We start from the raw sequence: 26410 nt of genomic DNA, 5'->3' as shown, positions 1-26410 counted from the left end.
AACTTTCCACAGATATAAGTGCCAGTAGATGAGGTATTTTCATGAGATAAGCACACGTGCAGTGAGAAACACCCACTGCTAATCTTAGGGAGAAATGAGGCTCTTAGGAAAGAGATGAAGTGAATCAGGAGGACAATTACAGACAGGAGCAATTGTTCTTTACAGCCTTGGCAGGTGGTGTTCCCTCACAGAGTGTCACTCATCTGCTAAGTCGGCCTGCTGAATACTAGCCATCCTGCTGTATCTCTGCTGGCCCTGATAACTGTACAGTGTTCAAATCAGAGTGACACCCTTCAAATATTTATGGCAAAGAGAAGAAAGCTTCAATCTACTTCTATGTGTTAAATTATAGTTTATCTGCAATGTAAAGAGAAGCAATGTTTCAGAACCTACCGTCTATAATATTACATGGCACAAAGGAAATGAATGAATATGGTTTGGATCTGTACTGACAGAGACTGATCTCAGACTGGGTGTGAGGTTTGAAAGCTTATACATAAGTATTTTTCTATAGCAGTATGAAAGAGCATGCATTATACCCTGTTCAAAGTCACGCTTGAGCCCTTCTGTGAGTTTAGTTTTGGGGTGGGGGTTTGCTGCATATCCCAAGCAGACCTTGAACTTGTGATCAGGCTCTCCTACTGTAATCACAGGCATGCATCCTCACGTCTGGCTACTGGTAAACTCATATTTGATCATATATTAATTATAATTCATGCTACTTGGAACTAGAATAGAATTGAATATGTGATTTCTCACCTGCCCTAGTGTCTAAGTCTCATTTATCACTACCAAAATGTGGAAAAATCCCAAGTGAATAAAGTGGTTTCAAAAGATTGATTTCTGATTCCCATGAAATGAGTAATTCTTCATTTCCAGATGTTTTGGGTAGTGATGTGCTATTATTGATATGCTAGCATAGTTTTAACTTCTAGATACTAGAAGTTTTTAATCCATTACCAATTCTTAATTAGTATGGAGTGATTAGTGTAACATGGACCACAGATCAGCATCTGTCTGCCTGTATATGGATTAGATACTGAATTGGATATTTGAAAAGAAATATAACAACAAACAAGCAAATGTAGGAACCACTATATGGGACTAACAAAGGCAAATTCTTCACTGTCTGACTCTTCAAAGACTGTTCTAACTCTAAACAAACCATGGATAAAATGGACACAACAACTCAGATATACAACTAGCTATTCTTTATTTTGGTAATTCCACCCTTAGGTATTTGAACAGTAGTATTCTTTTAGTCTACCATCTTAACAGTTACTATCCCTTCCACCATACAATGGGGCTGTATGTGCTAAATGTGATATTTCTCCTTCAGGTAGTAACATAATTAAGCTTGAGTAAGGAGTGTCTTTAACCATCCCCTCACACACAGGGTCTCTCTGTATAGCCCTGGTTGCCCTAGAACTCTCTCTGTAGAGCAGCCTAGACTGAGACTCAAGAGATCCACCTGCTTCTGTCTCCAAAGTACTGGGACTAAGGGCATGGGCCATTATTGCCCAGAAGTGTCCTTATTTTAAATTCACAACTCACATAGGTTCATCCAAATGAAGCCAGTTTACATTTATTCATGTATGTGACATTACTGGGACATACTTAATGATCACCTTTTATTATTAAGAGCACTGTTATAATTACGTGCTCGCTTAAGCTAACTATATTTATAAATTAATACAGAAACAGTATAAATCAATTAAAGCGCTTTAATTGGTACCACAGTGTAAACAGATCCCAAAGAAAACTACTCCAGAATTTGTGAGACACCCAGAAATGTGCTGCAGAAACAAATCTAGCAGAAGAAATTCACTACTTATGGGGGGACTTTGAAGATGATTCACTGATAAAACAGAAACCTTCTTTGCTATTCAGAAGTAGCCAGCTAAGACAATACTATATAACTTGTGGATTAAGACATTAAGAAAGTTTGTTAAAATTAGAAAGAATAGTGCCTGATAAAAGCAGACAAAATAAGCCTGGTGGGTTGCTTTTGGGATCTAGAAGAAGAGCTGGAGATTCAGGCTCTAGTAGTGTTAATACAACTTTGAAGGAAGGGAAAGGCCGTATTTAGTAGTCATAATTCCTGTTTTCCAAAATGCTACAGGTTGGGACACAAATATGGATTTCTTAGTCTTCACAGGTAGGGCACAACTTCAATGAGTTAGCAGTTGGTCTGCATTTATAATGAACAAAGAAGGAAACTGGGATCATTCACCCTTTGTTCCCTCATTCCACACTCACTCAGAAATCTCTTAATTGAAAGGGTAATTACTAAACTATATGCGGTATTATTTCTGACTTTAGAAATACCAATTTAATCTTTCTTTTTTGAGACAAGTTTTCTCACACTGTAGTCCAGCCTGGTCTGAAACTCACTATGTAACCCATGTTGGTCTCCTGCTCACAGCCTGCCTTCTGCCTTGGCCTCTCAAAGGCTGAGAATTGAACTGGGGGTTTCTAGCTGAGAGGCACAGGTGCAGTACTGCTCATTGCTCAGGTGCTGCTAACTCTAGGCTTGAACTGCCGCTCTCACTTTCCACTGAATTTTATTTAATTCTCTAACCAAGCATATAACGTACTTTTCAAAGATAAGAAGACAACCAAATTGGAGACAGAAATAACTGGCTTCTTTCCCTTTAGCAAGTGTGTGCTGAAACAGTAGACATGGGGGAAAAATGCACGGAAAGGCAGGGAGACAAAGGGCCATGAGTAAGTCAGAGGAAGCTAGGAGTAACTGTAGGGTCAAAGGGCCAACTGAAGCATGGAACCAGCAAATCCCTGAGCAGGAAACCAACCAATCCCTAAGCACTGCGACTCTGAGCCAAGAGCCAGGGAAAGAAGCAGTTTTAGCCTTGACTCCAGAATCTAAGAAACACTTTCTCCCTAGAATCAGAGTCACTGAAAGAACTATGCCCTGGGCCTAACATTAGAACCAAAAGGCTTAAAAGGACCAGTGGTCAAAAAAAAACACCCATATTCAGAGGGCCTAGTTTGGTCCTATGTTGGTTCACCCCATCAGTCTGGAATCAGTGAGTTCCCATTAGCTCAGGTAAGCCATTTCATTGGGTATCCCCCTCATGGTCTTCACCCCTTTGCTCATATTATTGATTCTCTCTCTCTTCAATTGGACTTTGGGAGCTCAGACCTTTTTGATTCCATTGTATTAAGAAAGTTGTTCTCAGAATGTTTACTACACATATTAATAATAATCTGTTTCATGACTGCAAATTCCTGTTAATATATGGAAACAAGAAAATAGCAAGTATGGTGTTGGCAAACAAACCTTGTTCACAACAGGCAGTCTTGGCCTGACAGTGTTTTCCTTCCTCCTAAACCACCCTATTACCTTATGAAGTCTAAAGTGAAGAAGGCAGAGAAACAGGACACAGAATGGTTTTCCCTGACTACTCATCATGGTTTACTTCAAACAATGAGTTTATTACAGCTTCAGCATCTCTTTGCCTGTGGTATGTCTGTAGCCTTCTACAAACGGTAAATGGAGCTGGCTTGAGTAGCCATTTTTAAGTTTTCCAGAACTGGGAATTGAATTCAGGGCCTTGTGCATGCCAGCCAAGTACTTTACCACTGAGCTACACCCCATCCTGTCCAAAATACGTATTTCCTAACTTAGAGACAGGCTATGCTATGTAGTCACGGCTGGCTACATAGCATTTGGAATTTATCTGTAGCCCAGGACGGCCTTGAAGTCAAGACAGCCCCACCGTGGCCTTCACAATGTTGTCACCTAGATTTTAATATGCCTTTGATTGAAAACAGTGCTGAAATTTTTGAAGACTTTAGGGTAAAATTTGTAACAACATCTTCTCAAGTTATTATTTTTCCTCACAACTCTTCATTAGTGGATTCTTTGATTACTTACTAAATTGATACATCAAATACCAACCCCTGGGGAGATAGCATGCTACCTTATTTATGTGTAGATTAATGGCAGGCTCTGTACTAGGTAATTTTTTCCTATTATTTTATCTTCATGCGAACACACACAACTTCGGCCCTGCTACCTGCTACTGACCTGCACAGAGATCCGCATGCCTCTGCCTCCCAAGTGCTGGAATTAAAGTCTTATGCCACCATCGCCCAGCCCATATTGCATTTTCAAACATTGATTGGTGTTCTTTTTTATTTTATCTTATTTGTTTATTTAGGTCCAGCTATTTCATGTAAATAAAGATAAGTATAAAATCTAGAAGGGTTACATTATTATTTAAATTCCTACTAAAAATGTTAGTTACAACTCTGGAGGGAAAATACCCTGACTATTGGGAAGTCAGGCTGTACCTACAGCTGTGAAGTTATCCTGGGTATCTACAGCTGAGGAGTAAGGTGCCCTGACTGTTGGGAAGTCAGGCTATACCTGACACTGTGGGGGAAAGGTATCCTGGATACCTACAGATCTGAAGAGAATGGTACCCTGACTATTGGGAGTCAGGCTATAAATAAGCATGAAAGGGAAGGTATGTGGAATACTTAAAGCCGAGAGGAGAAAGGAGTACAGACTGTCAGGAATTCAGGCTATACCTGGAGCTGTGTTCTAGTATGGGAGGTCTCCAGTTGATGTAGCAATCCTGCTTCTCGCCAAAACACAGCCATTACAGCTGGGCTCTTGTCAACAGTTAAAGAGCTTCCCAGCAGAGATGTCACTGCTACACTGCTCCACTCTCCAGGGGTGTTTCCTAGCAGGGGTGTCTATCGCTTCTCTGCTCTGTTACAATATTGAGTTTCCCAGGAGAGATGTCCACTCTTCTCAGCTATGGACCAAGTTTTTACTTCTCTGCTTCACTCAACTAAGGGAAAACACCTACAGAAACATAGCAGTCGGCTCTGGCTCTACAAAAGACTTGCTACTTCTGCTCCGCACCCGTAATGTAATTTCCCAGCAGAGGTGTCCCTTGCTTCTCTGCTCTGCTCAACTAGAAATTTCCCAGAAGAGATTCTGCTCTGCTCCACACACACACAAAAAATCATTGAAGAGATTTTTTTTGGGAGAACCAAATCCAGGATAGTAGATGCCTCTGTCAGAAACAGGTAGCTGCCAACTGAACAGGCAAAAGGCATATAATGGGCTTCTTACAGGCAGGGTTTTCAGAAAGATTTTCAGACTGGGAACTGCTCAGATTTCAATCCATTAGCTTGAACAAGCTCAGAGATTGGCTGGATTTTGGGCTAGTGATTGTTTGCTTCTGTGCTCAAGGATTTGTTAGTTTTCCTGCCCATAGACTGGTTGGTTTCATGCTCACTTGATTAGGGATGGAGTGCGTTTCTTTGGCTCTGGTTACAGGGTCAGAGTGTGTTTCTTTGACTGGCCATTTTACCTCATACAATGGCTTCATAAACTCATTTTTTACATTTGTTTGCAAGGGAAACAAGGTAAAATTGGACATCGTGAACATTGAACAGATTGTCGACACTGTCAATATTTTTTCTACAAAATATTCTTGTGTAACTGAATGCAAGTATGTTGAATAAAGATCTTACCAAATACTTTATAATAAGACCTTGGTATTTTTACACGTATTCAAAGACTAGTGTGAGATGCAAAGACGTCTGCAGATTGACTGCACACAAAAAGTTTTACTCCTATATACAATGCAAAGCTTTACTACACCAACTATATTTTTAGGACTCCATGTAGTATGATTCCTCTCATGATTTTAAAGACTACTTAAACATATAAAATCTTCAGCACACAGATTACATTCATTGAGTTTCTCTCCATTACATGTTCTTTTATGTGTTTGAAGATTACTGGGATGTGGAAAGGATTTACCACATTGTTTACAATCAGAGGGTTTCTCTCCAATATGTTGTTTTATTTGTTTAGGGAGGATTGTGTTGTATAAAGACTTTACCATGTTGATTACATTCATAGTTTGTCTCCAGCATGTCTTCTTTCATGGTTTTTAAGATACCTATGACATGAAAAGGCTTTACTACATTGATTACATTCGTAGGGTTTCTCTCCAGTATGTGTTCTTCTATGTGTTTGGAGGTGACTGTGGATTGAAAAGGCTTTACCACATTGATTGCATTCATAGGGTTTTTCTCCAGTATGTGTTCTTATTTGAAGAGTAATTTGTTGTGTAAAGGCTTTACCACATTGAGTGCATTCATAGGGTTTCTCTCCAGTATGTGTCCTTTTATGTGCATGAAGACTATCATGACGTACAAATGCTTTACCACAGTGATTGCATTCGTAGGGTTTCTCTCCAGTATGTATTCTTTTATGCCTTCGAAGATGACGTTGTTCTCTAAAGGCTTTACCGCACTGATTACATTCATAGGGTTTCTCTCCAGTATGTGTTATTCTATGTCTTTGGAGGTGACTGGGCTGAGAAAAGGCTTTACCGCATTGAATGCATTCATAAGGTTTCTCTCCAGTATGTGTTCTATTATGTGTTTGAAGATGACTGGGGTGAGAAAAGGCTTTACCACATTGATTGCATTTATAGGGTTTCTCTCCAGTATGTGTTCTTTTATGTATTTGAAGATCTCTATGATGTGAAAAGGCTTTACCACATTGATTACATTCATAGGGTTTCTCTCCAGTATGTATTCTTCTATGTGCTCGGAGATGACTGTGGTCTGAAAAGGTTTTACCACATTGATTGCATTCATAGGGTTTCTCTCCAGTATGTGTTCTTTTATGTATTTGAAGAGTAATTTGTTGGGCAAAGGCTTTACCACATTGATTGCATTCATAGGGTTTCTCTCCAGTATGTATTCTTTTATGTGTTTTAAGATGACTGGGCTGAGAAAAGGCTTTACCACATTGATTGCATTCATAGGGTTTCTCTCCAGTATGTGTTCTTTTATGTGCATGAAGATTATCATGACGTACAAATGCTTTACCACAGTGATTGCATTCATAGGGTTTCTCTCCAGGATGTGTTCTTTTATGTCTTCGAAAATGACCTTGTTCTCTAAAGGCTTTACCACATTGATTACATTGATAGCGTTTCTCTCCAGTTCTCTTAGGCATTTGAAGATTTCTACCATGTGCACAGGCATTGCCACATTGGCTAGATTTATAGGGTTTATCTCCAGCATGTGTTCTTTCATGCCTTTGAACATGACTGTCATATGCAAAGGCTGTAACACACTGATTATATACAGAAGGTTTCTCTCCAGTATGACTTCTTTCATGCCTGCAAGGATAATTGGCACACATAAAATCTTTACCACATTCAAAACACTGTTGAATCAATATATCTTATGAATAAATTTTATAATTTGGTGCAATTGTAAAGATGAAATCTAAGATTTTATCACTGTGTTTATACTTATGTTGTTTCCCTTTATTAAGGGCTGTTTTGCATCTTTGAAGATAGTGGTGATGGAAAGATCCCCTGTTACTTGGTTCACATATACAGAAAATTTTTTTAAGATTTATTTATTTATTATATATACAACATTCTGCCTCCATGTATACCTGCATGCCAGAAGAGGGCACCAGATCTTATTACAGATGGTTGTGAGCCAACATGTGGTTGCTGGGAATTGAACTCAGGACCTCTGGAAAAACAGTCAGTGCTCTTAACCACTGAGCCACCTCTCCAGCCCACAGAATATTTTTATGTGAGATTTTACACATATTTCAATAGAAGTAGAAAAACTGAGAGCTTCACCACTCATTTCATTTATAAATTATCCTATACTTTTGACTCATACTCTATTTGTTAAGTCACGTAGGACAAACAGAAGTTTTTACATACTCCTAATACTCATAGGGCTTTTCTGCAGTGTGAATTTGATGCTGTATTAACAATGAAGCTGGGAAACTGAATACTATGGGCTGTATGTATATTAGAAAGTTTTGGAGATATACTTGTCACCTATTCAACATGTATACCTTTTGTAATATGAGTGGTATAAAACTAAATAGATTGGGGCAGTTCTACAGCATGGCTCTCATAGAACTATGATTCAAATGGTGATATATGTTAAGGCATTGTTTCCTTGTCTTCTTTCTTAAAAGAATGCCTTGCAAATACAATTCACCTACCTGAAATTGAGGCATATGATTTTGTGAGAATTTAATAATGTTCAATGTACATGAATTTATGTTTATTTACACTGTTGCTTCTGTTTACAACTTCCAGGACACATTACAATTTCTTCAGAGGCACATTTGTATCATCTTGCACATAATTACCTTCCATGTCTTTGAGAACTTTGACAGTGTTCCTCAATATTATGGTCATCCCAACTGTATCCTAAAATATAGTACCAGAAAATGTATGCTATATTATTGAAAATTGTGCAAACTTTAATTTACTATCTTCAGTGAACCTTAGAACCATGCCTGATTTGTTCTCCTCACTCTTCTTTCCCAATCAAACTATAGAAGAACACCAAAAACCAATTAACAGTTCTCCTCTTATTTTAAAACATCAAGGAAAATCAAGTCTTACCTATGGTAGTGAGGTTCCTGTAGGTCTCCAGCATTACATCTTTGTAGAGATTCTTCTGGAAAGGATCCAGCAAAACCCACTCTTCCCAAGTGAAGTCAACATGCACATCATCATAGGTCACTGCATTCTGAAATATCCCACATATGTGTACAACAGAAAGCATGATACTGACAACATTGTAAATGCATAGTTCTTTGACAGTATACTCATATAATTGTGGTGTTCCTCATACTTATTCCATGATACAGACAGTATAGGTTAATTCCCAAGTCACTTTAGAAGGAAACTAAAAGGAGGTTCACCTCTGTCATTTCTGAAGACTGCGAATGGCTTATCACCTTGCAAGAGAAATGACTATAAAAAATGGAGAGAGAGAGAGAAAGAAACAGATCAACAAAAGGAAACAAATCAACAGTTCAGAGTACACATGAATAAAAGTGTACAATTCCTAACTACAAAATAGAAAAATAAGATGGGCAAGCTGAGTGTATTGGATCACACCATTAAACCACTACACTCAGAATTTCCAGAGGTGAATACCAACCTAGTTTATGCAATCAGATCCAGGACAGTCAGAAGTACATAATAAGGCCCTGCCTCCAGGGGAAGAGATATCTCATCAGTTAAGAACACTGGCTATTCTTCAAGAAGTCCTGAGTTCAAATCTCAGTAACCACATGGTGGCTCGCAAAAATTCATAGTGGGATCAAGTGCCCTCTTCTGGCTTGCAGGGATACATGCAGACAGAATATTGTATATATAATAAACAAACCTTAAAAGTAAAGACCCTGCCGGGCAGTAGTAACATACACCTTTAATCCCAGCACATGGGAGGCAGAAGCAGGCCGATCTTTGTAAGTTTGAGGTCAACCTGTTCTGCAAGAGCTAGTTTCAGGACAGGCTCCAGAGTTACAGAGAAACCCTGTCTTGTAAAAACAATGAATAATAAATAAACAAACAAACAAATAAAGACCCTATTTCCCATGCAAAAATAGTCAAACCAACAAACAAAAGAAACAGAAAGAGTTTTTTTTTAGTTATGTCTTTACAGACTTATATATTCACTCCAGTTCTGTATTCGCCTTCTAGAAACCTGAACTACCCCAAATTAAACTGTAACATCAATGAGATTTTATTAAATGGCACTGCATGTTGTGGAGGCCCAAAAACGTGATCCTATTTCCACCTTGTCTGATGTTCAAAGAGTTTGGAGGTTGTTCAAAATGGTTGACAAGTGTAGCTACATGTCCCGACTCAGGATGTGTTATCTTGGTTCTTTTGACATTAAAATGGCTCATACAAGTAGACCCATTCCATCCTCATAGATGGTCAGGTTATTCAAACCTGGGGAGTGGTTACCTTCAGGATATTTGGTCTAGGGTAGCTTCACAGCCTAAACAACAGAATGCTAATGACTTGGTGTCTCAAAGTTTTGAAGCAATTCATTGCTCAAGTTGTCATTTATATCACGTTTAAAAAGTCTTTCGCTGCCTTATGGAAAATTAAACACGGATGATTTCAGTATTCACAGGAACACCTCCCGGGACTTTTCTTTGGTTTCTGTTTTATTATTTTTTACAAGTCTTAGTATTCTTTACTTATATTTCTAAATCCCCAGGCCCCTACCCTGGCAAGAAGTCGTTTTGTCAAGGCTTGTCCCTGACAGCATGTTTAAACAGTTACAAAAGGACAGATGAAAACATTAGCAATACAAATGTGGAGCATAAATAATAAGCACAGTGCAGAAGAGTTCTTGCTGGTCTTGCATACAGGTGGGCTCACTTGCCAGTACCTACTTGGAGGATCACAAGTATCCATCATTCCATGTTGCCGTAAGGACACTTGCTTGTTCCTGGCTGCTTAACCCCGAAATAATCACACAGAAACTGTATTAATTAAAATACTGCTTGGCCCATTAGCTCTAGCTTCTTATTGGCTAAGTCTTACATATTAATTTAACCCATCTCCATTAATCTGTGCATGTCCACGAGGTTGTGGCCTACTAGCAAACTTTCATCATGTCTGTCTCCAGCAGCAACTCCATGGCTTCTCCTTGACTCTGCCTCCTTCTCCCAACATTCAGTTTAGTTTTCCCTGCCTACCTCAGTTCTGTCCTGCTATAGGTCCAAAGTAGTTTCATTATTCATTAATGAAAATCACAGCATACAGAAGAGAACCCCACAATACTTCCCTTTTCTGTTTCAATAAGAAGAAAGGTTTTAACTTTAACATAGAAAAATTACACATAACAAAACAGGTATCAAGCAAGAATTACAGTTACAATATTTATATCCACTTTATCTTTAATCATATCTAAGGAAAACTATAATAATAGCTTTCTATTTTAAAATTCCATCAAAGACTCCTGAAGGATATAATATTACCTAAGTAAACAGGAAGTACATTGTAAGCAACTTCCAAAACTCTAGAATTCACAGAGATATCTCACAGTCACCCAAAATTCTTCTGTACTGTTGGGGCATCCATCTTCAGCCTACTGGCCCATAGCATCTGGCAGACGTTTCCACAAAGCAGGAAATTTCAAAGACAGTGTCACCTATATTGGCAGTTTTTCAGTCACTTTCTTCTGTGTCCTCCAGAATGTACAGAATACCATCAAGCAGTCCAAGCAAGAGCAGTTTCTTGCCCAAATGGCTAATATACTCCTTAAGGAGCTTCTTCAATGCCCATCCTCCTCTTGAAGCAATTGGTGCCAGGAACAGATGTATCTTACTGGCATGAAAAGTCCTAAGTTCTTAAAACATTTTAAATGCCATATTCTGCAGTCTTTGAAAGGTTTGACAAATACCTATCTATTTGAAATATATCTCTGTGCATCTAGAAACCTAACATGACTACAAGCTTGACTATTATAGATGGGTATCTATTAACCAGTATTTCTTAATTATATATTACACTTTTAAATGAGCTTCAAAAAGATAATACCTTAATCAACATAAAAAAGGCATAAACACAGTATAACAAAATTGACCTTGAATTTGTATCAATAAACCAAGATCCATACCCACGTAAATCTCTATAGCATATTCCCCTTTAAATGTAAACAATATTTTGGAATTTGGGCATAGTACTCTCCAAACTGCTTCCTGCTGTTTATTGGGTGAAGTAATTTTTTGAGGGGTGGTCAAAGTGACCTGTCAGGGGCTCTTGGTCCATCAAGCCATATTAGTCTGGAAGCAATCCACAGGTTTTCATCTTCTGTGGAAACAAAAGAAGAACCTCTTTTCCAAAACAACATATGCTTAGACCTATATTTTGAATTAAAGATACCTTTAAAGTATATTTGTTGGTTATTTAGCTCCTTCACAATCAAAATCTTCAAAGAAGAGAATGGTGACAGATCTAAGAGCTGTCAACAAGGTAATTCAACTAATGGGTCCACTACAATCTGGAATTCCTTTGCCTTCTCTATTACCAAGAGGATGGCCTCTTATAGTTATTGATTTGAAAGATTGTTTTTTCACTATACCTTTGGAAGAAAAGGATAGAGAAAAATTTGCCTTCACAGTGCCTACTTACAATAATTCTCAGGGTACTAGGAGATATCAATGGACTGTTCTCCCACAGGGGATGCTCAATAGTCCAACATTGTGTCAATATTTTGTTAATAAGCCATTGGAAATAATTCGTAAGCAATTTCCCAAGTCCATAATTTATCATTACATGGATGACATTTTATTATCTGATTCAAATAAAGATATTTTGGAAAGTATGTTTGAAGAAGTAAAGAAAGTCTTGCCTAGGTGGGGATTACAAATTGCCCCTGAAAAGATTCAAAGAGGAGATTCTATTAATTACCTAGGTTACAGAATAGGGTTAGAGAAAATTCGAACGCAAAAGGCACAAATTAGGAGAGACTGGTTACGGACTCTTAATGACTTCCAAGGATTGTTAGGTGACATTTCCAGTCTACGACCAGCTGTTGGGATGACACCTGATCTAATAGTTCATTTAAACAAAACCTTAGATGGTGATAAAGATTTGAATAGTCCCAGAAAATTGACAGTTGAAGCAGAAAAGGAACTGACAATGATTGAGGAAAAATTACAGGAGGCACATGTGGATAGGGTGAACCCGAATCTTAGTTCCATCCTAGTCATACTGCCTTCCAGAATTTCTCTTACAGGGATTTTAATGCAGAGGGAAGATATTATTTTAGAGTAGATATCTATACCTCATAAACCAAGTAAAAAATTAAAAACTTATGTGGAAAAGGTCTCTGAATTAATTATAAAAGGTAAACTGAGACTTCGTCAACTAGCAGGTATAGATCCAGCAGATATTATAGTGCCTTTTACTACTGAGGAAATAAGAAAGTTATGGAAAGATAATGAACCACGGCAAAGAGCTTGTGCTAATTTTTTGGGAGAAATTAACAGCAACTATCCCAAAAGTGATAGACTTAACCTCATAAAAAGAACTTCTTGGATTCTTCCTAGAATTGTACGTGATGCTCCAATAACTGGAGCCCGGACATTTTATACAGATGCAAATAAATCAGGGAAAGCATGTTATGAATCGGAAGAATTGAGTAAGGTGGAACAAAGCCCTTATAATTCTGTCCAGAAGGCAGAATTACATGCCATTCTTATGGTGCTAAGGGATTTTAAAGAACCTCTTAATATAGTTACAGATTCACAATATGCAGAAAGAGTTATCTTACATATTGAAACCGCTGAATTCATACCAGATGACAGACTTGACTTCATTGTTTATTCAGGTACAGGACGTAATAAGGTATAGGCTTTGTCCAATGTACATAACACACATCCGGTCCCATACCGGTCTGCCTGGCCCTCTAGCACAAGGTAACACTGAAATTGACCAATTATTGATTGGAAGCGTTCTTTAGGCCTCAGAATTTCATAAAAAACATCACGTCAATAGTAAAGGCTTAAAGAAAGAGTTTTCTATTACATGGCAACAAGCTAAGGACATTATAAAGAGATGTCCTACTTGTTCTTTCTATAATCAAACACCGTTGCCTGCAGGGAGTAACCCAAAGGGTACTCAAAGGAATGAAATCTGGCAGATGGATGTGTTCCATTTTATGGAATTTGGTAAATTAAAATATGTACACCACACCATAAACACATATTCAGGTTTTCAATGGGCAACTACCCTGAGCTCAGAAAAGGCTGATTCGGTAATCACACATTTATTGGAAGTTATGGCCATCATGGGTATACCTGCACAAATAAAGACAGACAATGGTCCAGCAAATGTATCTAAGAAAATGAAACGCTTCTTTGCTTATTATAATATAAAACACGTTACAGGTATACCAAATAATCCTACAGGTCAGGCAGTTATAGAAACATCAAATCGTACTATAAAGGATATGCTAAATAAACAGAAAAGGACAAAAGATACCCCCAGAAATAGATTGTATAATGCTTTATTAACCTTGAATTTTCTTAATGCTAATGAGAAAGGAACGACAGCAGCAGAGAGGCATTGGATAATGGAAAAAACTTCTGAACTAAACCAACCTGCTTATTTCAAAGACGTGCTGACCTCTCAATGGAAGCCAGGAGATGTGCTACGTTGGGGAAGGGGTTTTGCTCTTGTTTCCACAGGAGAAGAAAAATTGTGGATACCATCAAAATTAATAAAGGTTCGATTTGAAGAGGAGAAACCTCTTGGGAAGGAGAAATGACAGCTCATCTACAATGATGATATTCATACAGTTGGTAAAAAAAACATATAGAATGGGGGCAGGGATCTGTTCTTATCTTCACAGGAAAACACTGATCTTTGAAAAGTTCAAGGGACCCTGGATATGTGAATACTGACAGATGGAAAATAATGGCCCAATAGGGACTATCAAGAAAACTGAATAGGTTCTATAAGTAAAATATACTAAATCATATTTCTAAATTTATAGAGCTGGTTTTAGAGTTGGACTCTGTCTCAGTCCCTCTCTAATTCCAAGCCTGTTGTTAAAAGAAAAACCCAGAGTTTCTGGAGTTTCTGTCTCATGTCAAGAGCCATGATATGGGACAGAAAGAAATATGAGTTTAGAAAACATCTTTACTTTTCTTCATATCTATCATACCTTTCATTAAATATATCTATCATGTCTTTCATTGAATATATGTATGTCTGTATATGTCTATATGATTAATGTTTAAGTTTTCCACAATGAACAATGAGTTTTTCCTGAAGTGACATTTGAAGTTTCCAGGAAGATGATGGGGCCCCATAACAACAACTCCACCTGGTTGAGATGATGTCATAATAGGCATCATCATAGATGATAATAGATGATTTCGTAATAGGCTTAGAACTCTTACTTAAACAAAAGGGGGAGATGCTGCAGGAGCTCTTTACTCTCCTTCAGCCAATCGCTGCTGAGTTACCAGCCCATTGGGGCGTGGTCTCTCTCTCTCTTTAAAAAAGCAGCACCTGTCCTCCACTAGGTCTTTGGCTTCCGGCTCCGCTTCCAGCTCCTAGAATCCTTTCCTGTTTGCGCGGAGGGGCTGTTGTCTGGGACGGTAATCTGTAAGTTTTTTCCCCTCTGAATAAATAACCATTCCATTAATCATAATTCCAAACTGGTGTGGGCTGTGACTTACGCCTTCACTCTGTAAAAATCATGGCGTGAAAATGCTCTTCTTGCCCCCTCTTCACCCAAACTTACAGTCTCCACATGATGAGTCTTGTCTTCTCCCAGGCCTGGCCAACTTCCTTCCTTGTACCCTAACTGCTGAGCTCTGTGACCCATCAAAGTACCAATGTTCCTGCTCTGCTAGACGCAGCTGCCTGCCACCCCTGCTGAAACCTCACCCAGTGATGTGGCCAGAGCTCAGCTTTCTACCAATTCTTAAGTATGGCTCTCCCTCACAAGACCATACACTCCCAAAGTCCTTTCTTTCTAGTAATATCTGAGCTAGGTCCGTGATAAACATCTCTTTTAGCCAGGTGTGGTCATTTGAGGCAGAAGCAAGTGGATCTCTGCAAGTTTCAAGGCTAGCCTATCTACTACTTAATGAGTGCCAGGCCAAACAGGGTTAGAAAGTGAGAGTGTGTCTCAAAACAGACTCATGAGAAAAATCTCTACTTAATAAACTTTAGAGCTGTGAAAATGGTTTAACAAATAACACACTCACCACACAATTGTCCCTTTACTTCTGAGAGTCATCAAGGGACAATTTTTCTAGTGCAATACCCATCTCACTTATGGTTCTAAGAAAGGGAAACTAGGAGCAGCCAGCAATATGATTTGTGTAAGGAAAGAGAAAACCAAGGAGAGCAGGTAGCACATAGGCTCCTGCTATCAAGCCCAGAATTATACAGCAAACTATCCACCGGCCTTGCCAAAAATGGGTTAAATTCTCCCTGACCTTGCCAAAAAGGAGAATTTGTTCATGCTATTTCCAACCCTTGTCCCACAAAGAAGTCACATGGCTCCTGGCACAGGGGTTTCAGGACAATATCTCTTAGTCATTTCAGGTGTCAGCCGCTGCTCCCTGTCATGCCATTATCAGAAATGAATATAGACAAGCATGGTATGAGAGTCTGAGAGATCTTTTTCAATTTGAGCCCGTTTGGTCTACAAAGTGAGTACGATAGTAAGAAATGTCTTAGTAGCACACACACATACACACATAAACACAGGCACATGAATATAGCAAAATATAATTTTGCATTGTTCGAGACAAGATCTCATTAGAAAGCTCCAGTTGGCCTAGAACTCATAATGGATAATTATATACTGAATATTTTAAAACAAATTCCAGTAAACATTTCATTCTATGCCATTGGCTCATTATTCAAAGCCTGGCAGTTTTCTACACAAGAAGGAGCTTATAACAACTTTCTTTATATTCACTTATATTTCAAGAGAACTGGAAGTGGGAGAATTTCATAATCTTTATGTTCTTAGGTTGTTTTTCTCCATCCAATCATTCTATGAAATCAATATCAATTTTTTTGAGCTTTTTCTAATTTAGAAACATTTTAACTAGCGAATTGTAAATGGAGGTGTTTGGAAGTTTTGCTTGAATGCTAAGACTCCAACTATAGAAGCTGAAACAACGCTTACCAAAGTAAATATTCCACCTGCCAGTAAATCAAGGAGTTTTGAAGAATACTTTTCTAAAATAGGTAGAAATTTTCCAATTACTGAATTGGAATTGTTGGGAAACTACTCTCTTTTAAATTTTCCTGGGGTGAAAAATAAAAGGAGGTTGTTGGTTCACAGTTATAGTACTATGTGCTGTACTATCAACACACTGAGTTAATAGTTGCTATTGTTGTTTAACATGAACTAAAGGATGACTATATGTGATCACTAGATTTTCTACTAATAACACATGAGGGGCAACTATGCAAGCCTATGAGCAATATGATTGTATCAGAGGTTTATTAGCAGTGATTCTCATATTATTTTCTCTCTAATGAATAATAAAACATGTACAGCCTTTGTTAGAGTTTCTATTGCTGTGAAGAGATACCATGACCATGGCAACTCTTATAAAGGGAAAACAATTCATTTGGGCAGCATACGTTTTCAGAGATTTAGTCCATTATCATCACGGTGCCACGTGGTAGCATGCAGGAAGTCACGATGCTGGGGACATTGTACATCTTGACCCACAGTCAACATGAAGAGAGATGAGACTGGGTGTGGCTGAGCATATATGAGACCTCAAAATCATCACAACAATAGAAACCCTAACTAAAACACCATGTCTGGTTCGTATCTATGAGTGCCCTCATTTTTGTAAAGGAAAATGGAAGACAGGGAGGTTTGGGGAAAAGGTGGAGGACTGAGAGGAAATGATGCGGTTGGGATAAGAGAAGAATAAATAAAACATAAATGAAAGAGCAGAATATGAACAAGCAAAGGAAGATAGAATCCAAGAAAGACAAAAACTCAACAGGGCAAATCCTGTGCCTCTGTCTCAGCCAATGGGGCTTCATTTTCAAAGGGCACAGATAGCTCTATTTCTGCAACTTCTCACAAATCTGTCTTTTGCTACTTCCAATCCCCATACACATTGAGAAATGACAGATGCCTCATAGCTTGGGATCCCCACATCCTGTGGTCTCAAATTCAACCCGCCTTCATCTTCACCACTGCATACAATGAACCCTCACACTCTCCTCACTGAGGGTCTGACTCTGTCGAACACAGATGGGTACAATAATGATGAACTGACCACAGAAGAAGAATCCATCGATAACTTTTAAACTTTGCATCTTTCTTGTTTCCAGAACATAGGAGACCCTGCCAAGTTTGGATGGACCCTACCAAACTTGCAATCTGTTGTTGCAGGTTCTGTATGAAGTTCCTTCCTGGGACTAGAAATCACTTTCCTTACTCCTTCCATGAATTAAAGGCTCAGCTGGATGGAGTCTTAGCCTTGGGGCACATTCCTAAACTTCCACTGCAGAGCCAGGGCCTTCTCTTCAATGGGGCCAAACTCCTTGAAAATTCCTGCCTCTTTGCCACCACCTGACTGCCATATGAAACTACCTACTGCTGTTTTTCTTTACAAAACGCAGACTTTTCATTTCTTTCTAAGCCCATTTGTTTTTCACTGTAGACCTGAGTGAGTCTCAGGAATAACCACCCAACAGAGGCAATATTTCATCTAAGAAATCAGCCCATTACTTTTTAATAACATCTTACTTACTTTTTCAGTACATGGTGAGAATAAGAAAAATTTGGGGCTAAAATATCCCACAAATCTCTAGCTACATTTCTCATGGAGTATTATAAGCACTTGGGCTAACTTACCAGGCCAAGGTCACCTAATAGGGCCACAAAGAATGAAGCCAATCCTTGGATAGCGGAACCACAGCAAGTCAAGGCTGTGACTGATTTATTAACAGCAACCAGACTTTTATGCCTTTATCAGAAACAAAAGATAATGGCAATTTCCAGGATCAATACAATTATACTTGCCATAGTATAATGAAGTTCAAAACTGTATAGGGTACACAAGATTAATCTCTAAAACCAATTGTCCTGTGAAGCTTCCATGCTTCCTTGACTACTAAGGGATCATACAGAAAAACACAAAGGAGTCTGAATGTTTCATTGGCTGGGGGTTGGGGTGCATCAGGAACTGGAAGGTACATTGTGCCTCAGGAGCCATGGACTTTAACCTGGAAATCCTATGAGGCATGTCTTTCAAGGCAGATGGGCCAGGCCATGTCCACAGTTCCCTGCAGAGCCTTACCCACTAAAATCCTATACCCTTGAGTTCTACTGTTGGCAATTACTCTCAACACTACAATTTTCCAGGTCCTTCTAGAACAGCTGATGAAGCTCTGTGAACAGCTTTCTATGGTTTTACCATCTGGAGTCCTAATACCTTCAACATCCCCCCATATCTCAACTTTCACGAAGGGTCCTTTGAAACAACAAAATCACCTTTGAAGCACCATTTTTTTTTGTTCCAAGTTTCTTCTCCGTGGCCGTCATTAAAGTCTCTAAGCAAAAGCAACTCAGATAATGAACAGGTTTATGTGGTTGATACCCCTAGTTCACAATCCCGCCTGGTGGGAGATTAGGATAAAAACTCAAGCTAATAATTGAAGGCAGCACATGGGAAACATGGTTTCCTGGCTTTCTCTCTTGCTTAGTCACTGTCTCAGGCTCAGCTTTCCCTTTAATCCAGCCCACACCCACTAGCTGAGAGATATTGACAACTCAGTGCAAGAGCCAATTACTAAAGCAGCAAAAACCAAACAAAGATAGCAACAAATGGAGAACACAGAAATGCCAGGAAATGAGACAAGGCAAGCCTCTAAAATCAAGTAGAGAAAACTAAAACTGTCTCTCCACAGAAAGTTCCCAAGACAATAAAAACTCAAGGAACTCATGACAAGACATTTTATGAATACAAATTTGGTGAAGGTCCATTATTTTCCAGAAAATGAACATAATGAGACTACAATTAATAAAATCAGCAGCACAGATGACACCACTGGCAAAACAAGACACAAACGCAGACCTACAAATATATATGGTGGTCCCTTACACAAGAATGACAAGACCCTAATCAAAATCAAACTCCAAGTAATCACAGCCACCACTCATCCTATGCTCTCATTTCTCTCCTTTGCCACTCACACAGAAAAATTTTTGGGGTTGGCGGCTGGAGAGATGGCTCAGTGGTTAAGAGCACTGACTGCTCTTCCAGAGGTCCTGAGTTCAATTCCCAGCAACCCTATGGTGGCTCAAAACCATCTGTAATGTGATCTGATGCACTCTTCTGGCCTGCAGGCATACAGACAGAATATTGTATACATAATAAATATTTTAAAAAACTTGAGTTCGAGGCCAGCTTGGACTACAGAGTGAGTTCCAGAACAGGCTTCAAAGCTACAGAAAAACCCTGTCTCAAAAAATAAAAAATAAATCAACAAATGAAAGGAAAAAAAAAGAAATGAAGAAAATTAGTTGGGCAAGGATGTTCCACCAAAATTGGAGATTTGCTTGAAGTCTTTTTATGTTTTGACATTGTAGAAAATAGTTTCAACTACTGAAAGAATCTCATTCTCTTCCGATAAAGGAAAGGATGTCATCTGTTAGGATCACTAAGACACCATTTTGTGTTCTATGCTAGATGACTCCCTGAAGCCAATGAAAAATTTCCCAAATAAAATGCATGATAACAGATTTTGAAAGAATCAGTATGCACCCAAAGCAAATGGTTTTGCTCTAATTGCTTTATAAGTCACAAGCACTTTTGAAAGAAGTTTATTACTGTTTTTTGTGTATTTTTGTGCATGAAGAGAATACTTTCTACATGCATACAGGTGACGCACAAATAGAGATGGTGTCAGATTAAATGGAGCCTACCAACTTGACTGTTGGTATCTGAACTAGGGTCATCCCAAAGAAGAGTATGTGCTGAGACACCGCCAAGACACATAATACATTTTATTCAATAAACCAAAAGTCTTTCATAGATTAACAACAACAAGACCAAGAAAGAGACTATGGAGATGATGTAGTTTTTATCTCAAATAATTATTTTGAAAAGTTGAAGCAGGTTTTAGGGCTATAAACTCCAGAGTCCAGGGATCTGTGTAAGAGTGCACCAAGGATTGCTCACACCTTTCTCTAAACCTGTGGATCTAAACCTGGAAAATAACAGTCCTGTAAACAGGGTAAGAACTCCTTACAAAGATCCTCTATTTTGGTTAAACTAGTGCAACTGCAGTAATTTGGTTACGCAGATTATTGATTGCCCTGGACTGTGGACCTCCAGAAATGGCCACACAAAATATTTATGAAGCATCTAAAATTGGTAACCTGACCACATTGCTAATATTAACTACTGCCAAAGCAGGAAAGTTGTTCTCTCCTTCCTGCCATTCCCTTTCTGTGCTGTGCCTGCATCAGCTTCAGAGTTGATCAGTGAACTCAGTTCCTGCACACGTCCTTCTTCAACTGTAACTCCCCAGGAAAAGTCAGAGAGGTTGGAGGACACCACTCCCTGGTCTCCTACCCTACTCACTGATCAGCCAAGGCCCAGCCTGGAAGGAGTTGCAAGACTGTCTTCCCACCACTGGGCAGCAGAGGCAGGATTAGGTGTTCAAAGCAATTGGCAACTTCATAGTTCCAGGCAATCCTGGGCTGTAGGAAATACTGCTATCAACAGAAAAAAATCAATCAATAGCACTTGAGAGAAAAGGAATAAAATTCTTAATAATCACAAAACACTGGAGAACGGAGACAAATAGAGAGAAGACACTAATGTACATAAAGAAAAGGTTAAAAACAATACCAAGTTAAGTGACTTTTTAAAATGATAAAAATACTGCATTTTTAAGATTAAAAACTTAGTTATACTGACTTTGAAAAAGAGTAGGCCCTTCCCTAATAGACAGAAGGCCATTACTTTGTGGCTATATGTACATGTCGGCTGCTGCGATCTGTAACCTGACACACGAGTTCCAGTCAATCATCTGTTTCTCAATCTCTTAGCTGACTTAACTGTGTGACGCAAACTAAACAGATCTGCGCAGAGAGTTTCCTAATTGCAAATTCAATACTCATTGCCTCAAGGTAACTTTTCCAAATTGTACACCCACCAATCTGGTCTGTCTTCATTCACATGACAAGAATTAATACATGCTGTGAAATGACAGATTAACTCCCCCTGCCAGAGTCGGATCCTTTTTCATAATAGTGACTCCAGCAGCTGACAGCCTACCATTTCCCCCTTCACTGTACACAATAAACTATTCTCCTATTCTGGCCAGAAGGCTCCACAGGCAAACCATTTTCCTGTAACAGCAAAGGACAGTCGACTCCATGACTCAAAAGGATAATTTTAAAACTCTGAGGTAGCACAGTGATTTAAACTAAGATGTTTGGAGATGTAATATGGAGGACAACAGAGTCATTGCCATGGGCTGCAGCAGTCTGAAATCAGGGCACCTGAGTCAGTGGAAGAGCGCTCGTCTCAGAAACAGTTTTCTAATGAAGAGTCCAGGAATAAGAAAATAAAAATGTAGATTCCAAAAATAAGAATGTAGAAATAAAGAAATATAAAGTTCTAAGTCTAGGAGAATGAGAACAGACTGTCAGCAGCTTTCTCAGCAGATCAAGGATCATTCATTCACAGTGAGATATTTTCTCAGATGCTTGGGAAGCCTTGGTCATTTTACAACTGGCTGTTTTATTTACAAGACCAGAGTGTCTCTCTCTACAAATTGGGGGTAGTGTCCTGGCCATCCCTGATAAACGACAAATATGAACTGAGTTAACCTTTAGGAGACAGAGATATGTGACCTCTGGGTTAGACACTGTCTCCGTTATGGGAAACCGGCGCCACCAGAGAAGAGGCATAAGACTCCAGTTTACACCTGGAGGTACCAGGAGACAGTGGACAAATACAATGATTTAATTAATGAGCTCTGATAATGGAGGTTATAAAATATGGCAGTCAGTACCTGAGTTTTACCTTGAGATAATGTGAAAAGCATACTGCTATCTCCTAAATTCTCAGCTTAAGAACCAGTTAATTCTAATTTATTAAACTTCTAGTATTACTAGCAGTCCCTTTCTGACTAATTGCTAAAGATATCTGTTTTCTCGCAATTAGTGACCTTTGTTGTAATCTCCCTTGAAATATATTTCATGATGGCTGCCTAATTACCTATTGACATTAGCACTCACTCCCCTCTTTAGGGTGTCCCCTGACCAACCCAGGGGTCAGGGCAAGGTTGTAAAAATTCTTTTGTTCAGAGATAATGCCTGGTGTCCCTTCTATAAAAAGTGGGTTCAAAAACTGGTCTGGGGCCACAGCCTAACAAACACCATCTCTGGCTGTGGTCTCAGCTAGCTGATAAGCCTCTGTGCCCCGAGGTGTTTTATTTTTAGTTTTTTTATTTTTAAGTTTACTTCTGGTTTTCCTAGGATCTGGTTTCTGGAATAAAGTTTGCTTCTGGTTTATTAGACTTGGTGGTGCTCTCATCTTTGCGTGACCCCCCTGGACCCAACTCTAAAAGGTTGGAAATGCAGCTGCACTAGAATTACTCTGTCTTCCCAGGGAGAAATCACTCCACACAATTAGGAGATTAATAGAGAAAAATCTCTGTAATGAGAGCCTGCACCTATCTCTGTGTAAAGCTCAAAGGGGAGCAGCACAGACAGATTCTGCATTCCACATTTGCTGCCATCCTTAATTTCTCTAAGGGTCATGTGCCAGGCTACACTCTGAACAATTTTAGACAGGGACAGGAGACTGCAGGTCCAGTCACCTAGGCAGATGGGAGATTTACACAGCAAAGTCATTATCAGGAATATTTCTGAAGGACACCAGTGTCCTGATGCAGAAGTGACAGAATCCTGAGGGGAAAAGTGCCAGGGAAGGAGGATGACAGAAAAAGGAGAAGGTGGAAAAGGTAAAAGCTGGGGTGGGGAGGCCTTGCACAAGCTGTGTCTCCTGCCAAGTAGCATCTTGTCTAATACTTTCAGGGGGGCTGGAAAGAAATGGGGAGCTTCTATAAAGTCAGCAGAAGCTACCCTACAATGGGACAAATTCAGGAGGAGGCTGATTCAGCAGTGTTCCACAAGAACACAGAGTATGTCAAGAATGCTACTGATGAAGCCGAAACTGGCCCTGGGATTGATAACCATAGCTCCCGGTGGTGAGAAGAGTGGGGTTCTCAGGATCTGAAGGAACCCTCCACAAAGGCCCAGGTCCCAAACCATTACCAGCTTTGCATTTTGGGTTTTAGAAGAGTTCTGAGTTCTGGTTTTTTTCTCAATACATCAAAGCCTTAGGTAAAGCAAAGCTCCCAATACGTAGGACCCAGGCAGTCAGTCCCTCATTCAAGAATGTTCCTTCTACTGGCTGGAGAGGTGCCTCAGTGGTCCTGAGTTCAGTTCCCAGCACTCACATGGTGACTCACAACCATCTGTAATGAGATCTGATGCCCTCTACTGGCATACAGAAATGCATGCAGGCAGAACATTGTACATGTAATAAATAAATCTTAAAGAAAAAAAGAAAAGAATGTTCCTTTTCCCTTCCTGAGGGCTAAAGGAAAGCCTTGCTTGACCAGGCCAGTCCTTAACAGGACAGGGTCTTACTTTTCAAATTTTCGTCCCCTGCTGTCAGGTCTCACCCCTGTCTGAACTGTGCTTTTCTCAATGACAAAATTAGAACTTCAAGGCACACCAGGCCACAGGTCAGCTGTGACCCTGTGGTGCTGCCTTAAGCAGCTTGTTAGAATCCTCTTTGAGATGGAAATGGGCCTAGAGGCTGGTTATCAGTCAGGGGTGTCTACTTTGGAATGGTTTAGAGCCAAATTTCTGGATCATGCTGTTAAAACAGTAAGCTCATTTCTCCCAGGCCTGGTTAGCATATAATTATGAGTGGGGTGTTTTAGAAGCAGCCCCCCTGCAGCTAAATTCTACTTTTTGTGACTTACTACCTGGCCAGCATTTTTAAGTCCTTAATGTCATCAAATCCTACTCTTAGGACATCACAACAAAGCAGTGGAGTGCTACCCGACACACGAGATGCCTTTACAACCTCCACAAAATTAACTGTAAATGAACCTTACATGTAAAGATTAAATGCAAAGTGCTGAACGTCTAGAACATACTAGAGAAACCAGGCCTCTCCGAGTTAGGCAACCCGCCTTCCACAGCTGCACCAAAAGCCCACTGTTGTTGACTCCAAACACGGTCCCACACACAGCTCCCTGCTCCCATTGCTCTGCATAGGTGCAGCCCACAGAGCACAGTTATTCACAGGACTGTGCCTGGGTCCAGGGAGCAGCAGGGACCGCATGGGAGCTCACAGGACACGGAATGTGACTGCAGATTCCCACCCGGCCCTGAGGACCCGCCACGAGGGATCCTGCATCTGATCTTCCCGAACTGGGGACAGCAGCCCCTCGCTCACCATGTCGTGGTTTCCCCGCTCGTCCATGCTCCTCTCCCAGATCTCTGCAGCAGCACTGGCAGCACAACACGAGAAATCTCCGGCCCCAGGTCCTCCTGCAGACCTCAGCGAGCACAGCCTCTCCCGGAAGGGCTCCACACGACTTCTGACTGGAAGTTCGGCCTGGGCGCTCTGATTGGCTGGTGAGGTTTAAGTGACAAGAGTCCCGCCCTTCGGGTCCTTAAAGGCAGAGCTCCATAGATTCCTCAGGCTGCCTTCCACCCCTGACTCAGACCTCAGACCACGCCTAGCCTGCAGTGATTTGCATTTCAATAACTATAGCCCTTGGCTCCTTTGCAGACTCTGCAAACTCCCTGCACTCCACGGGCATACTCCCTTCTACCTCCCACTCGCGGTGGGAACAGCTTTCACAGCCCTTTCCTCAAGGTGGAGTGGAGGGATTCCCTGTCCCACAGGTGGAAGGGTGCCAGTATATTAGCAATTCTAAAGAGAAATTTAAGGACACAAAAGATCTTTGTTCTGTGGCTTTACTAAGAGGTCAGGTGAACTGATGGCAATTTTTTTGTGAAACACAGAATTCCAGAAGAGGTGAACAAGAATCAGATAAGGAAAAAAAAAAGATCTGTCTCCCACCACAGGGCTGGATGATGGCTCCATTGTTTTCAAAGTTTTCTTCCGGAATTCAGGGCAAACTCTTGATAAATGAATAATAATAAAAAGTGTAGTCTTGGGGTAAATTGAATATTTAGAAAATAATGAAGTTAGGAATATTGTCTTTAGGAGTACTAGCCAGCACTTTGAGTGTTAGGCAGCTCATCGTCATCAATGGGCAGGTGAAAGAGAAACACATGCCTATAGGTTGTTTTCCTTCATCGAATCATTCTATGAAATCAATAATCATTTTCTTGAACTCTTTCGATTTTAGAAACATTTAACTAGTTGGTTTGTAAATTGTGCTGTCTGCCCATTTTGTGTTAATCCTAAGATTCCAACTATGGAAGACTATTGAAGTAAATATTCCAGCTACAAGTAAACCAATGACTTTTTAAGAATTTTTTTCTAGCAGAAGCAGACAGAGATTCATAGACAAGTACTAGCCAGAGCTTCCAGGAGTCCCACTGAGGAGAGTAAGGAGGGCTGTACAGACCATGGGAATTCAAGGTCATGACAGAGGATCACACAGAGACAGCTGATCTGGGCTCTTAGGAACTCATGGACGCTGGACCACACATTAGGGAGCATGTGCTTGGCAGTTGTATAGCTAGTATGTTTGTGCAGATTCTAGCTGTGGGTTCAAGACCTGTCCCTGGTCCCTGGCATTGAGCTGGATTTTGGGAAAGTGTTCCTCAAATTGGCTTGCCTCTCACACCCTTAATACAGGGGAAGAATCATGGTAGTACCTCAACTGGATGTGCCATTCTTTGCTGACACCCGTGGGAGACCTGCTCCTTTCTGAATGGAGAGGAAGGAGGGGATGGAGGTAGAGTCGAGGTGGGTGGAGAGAACAGGAGGAGAGGAGTGAGGGGAAACAGCAGGTGGGATGTAAAATAA

At 40.0% G+C, this 26410-nt stretch overlaps 1 protein-coding gene across 1 annotated transcript; it reads right to left on the bottom strand.

The window, feature by feature from the left end:
* Nucleotides 1-1189: 1189 nt before the first annotated feature.
* On the bottom strand, nt 1190-25009 carry LOC148118599 (uncharacterized). Its single transcript, XM_087900569.1, has 4 exons — nt 24860-25009; nt 8451-8577; nt 8192-8252; nt 1190-7184 (listed from the first exon to the last, which is right to left on the bottom strand). The coding sequence occupies exons 1-4, from the start codon at nt 24884-24886 to the stop codon at nt 5903-5905; spliced, it is 1497 nt and encodes a 498-aa protein (XP_087756695.1). The 5' UTR covers nt 24887-25009; the 3' UTR covers nt 1190-5902.
* Nucleotides 25010-26410: the final 1401 nt, after the last annotated feature.

Source organism: Myodes glareolus, chromosome 22 (assembly GCF_982192425.1).
Source record: "Myodes glareolus chromosome 22, mMyoGla1.1, whole genome shotgun sequence".
Lineage (NCBI taxonomy): Eukaryota > Metazoa > Chordata > Mammalia > Rodentia > Cricetidae > Myodes > Myodes glareolus.
Note: the sequence above shows the minus strand (reverse complement) of the source record. Positions and strands in the feature narration are given on the sequence as shown.

Coding starts and splice junctions, on each gene's coding strand:
- LOC148118599 (XM_087900569.1), bottom strand. CDS start 24,886: ATGGACGAGCGGGGAAACCACGACATG. Junction 8,578..24,859: donor AGCGGGGAAACCACGACATG/GTGAGCGAGGGG, acceptor GGGATATTTCAG/AATGCAGTGACCTATGATGA. Junction 8,253..8,450: donor CAGGAACCTCACTACCATAG/GTAAGACTTGAT, acceptor ACTATATTTTAG/GATACAGTTGGGATGACCAT.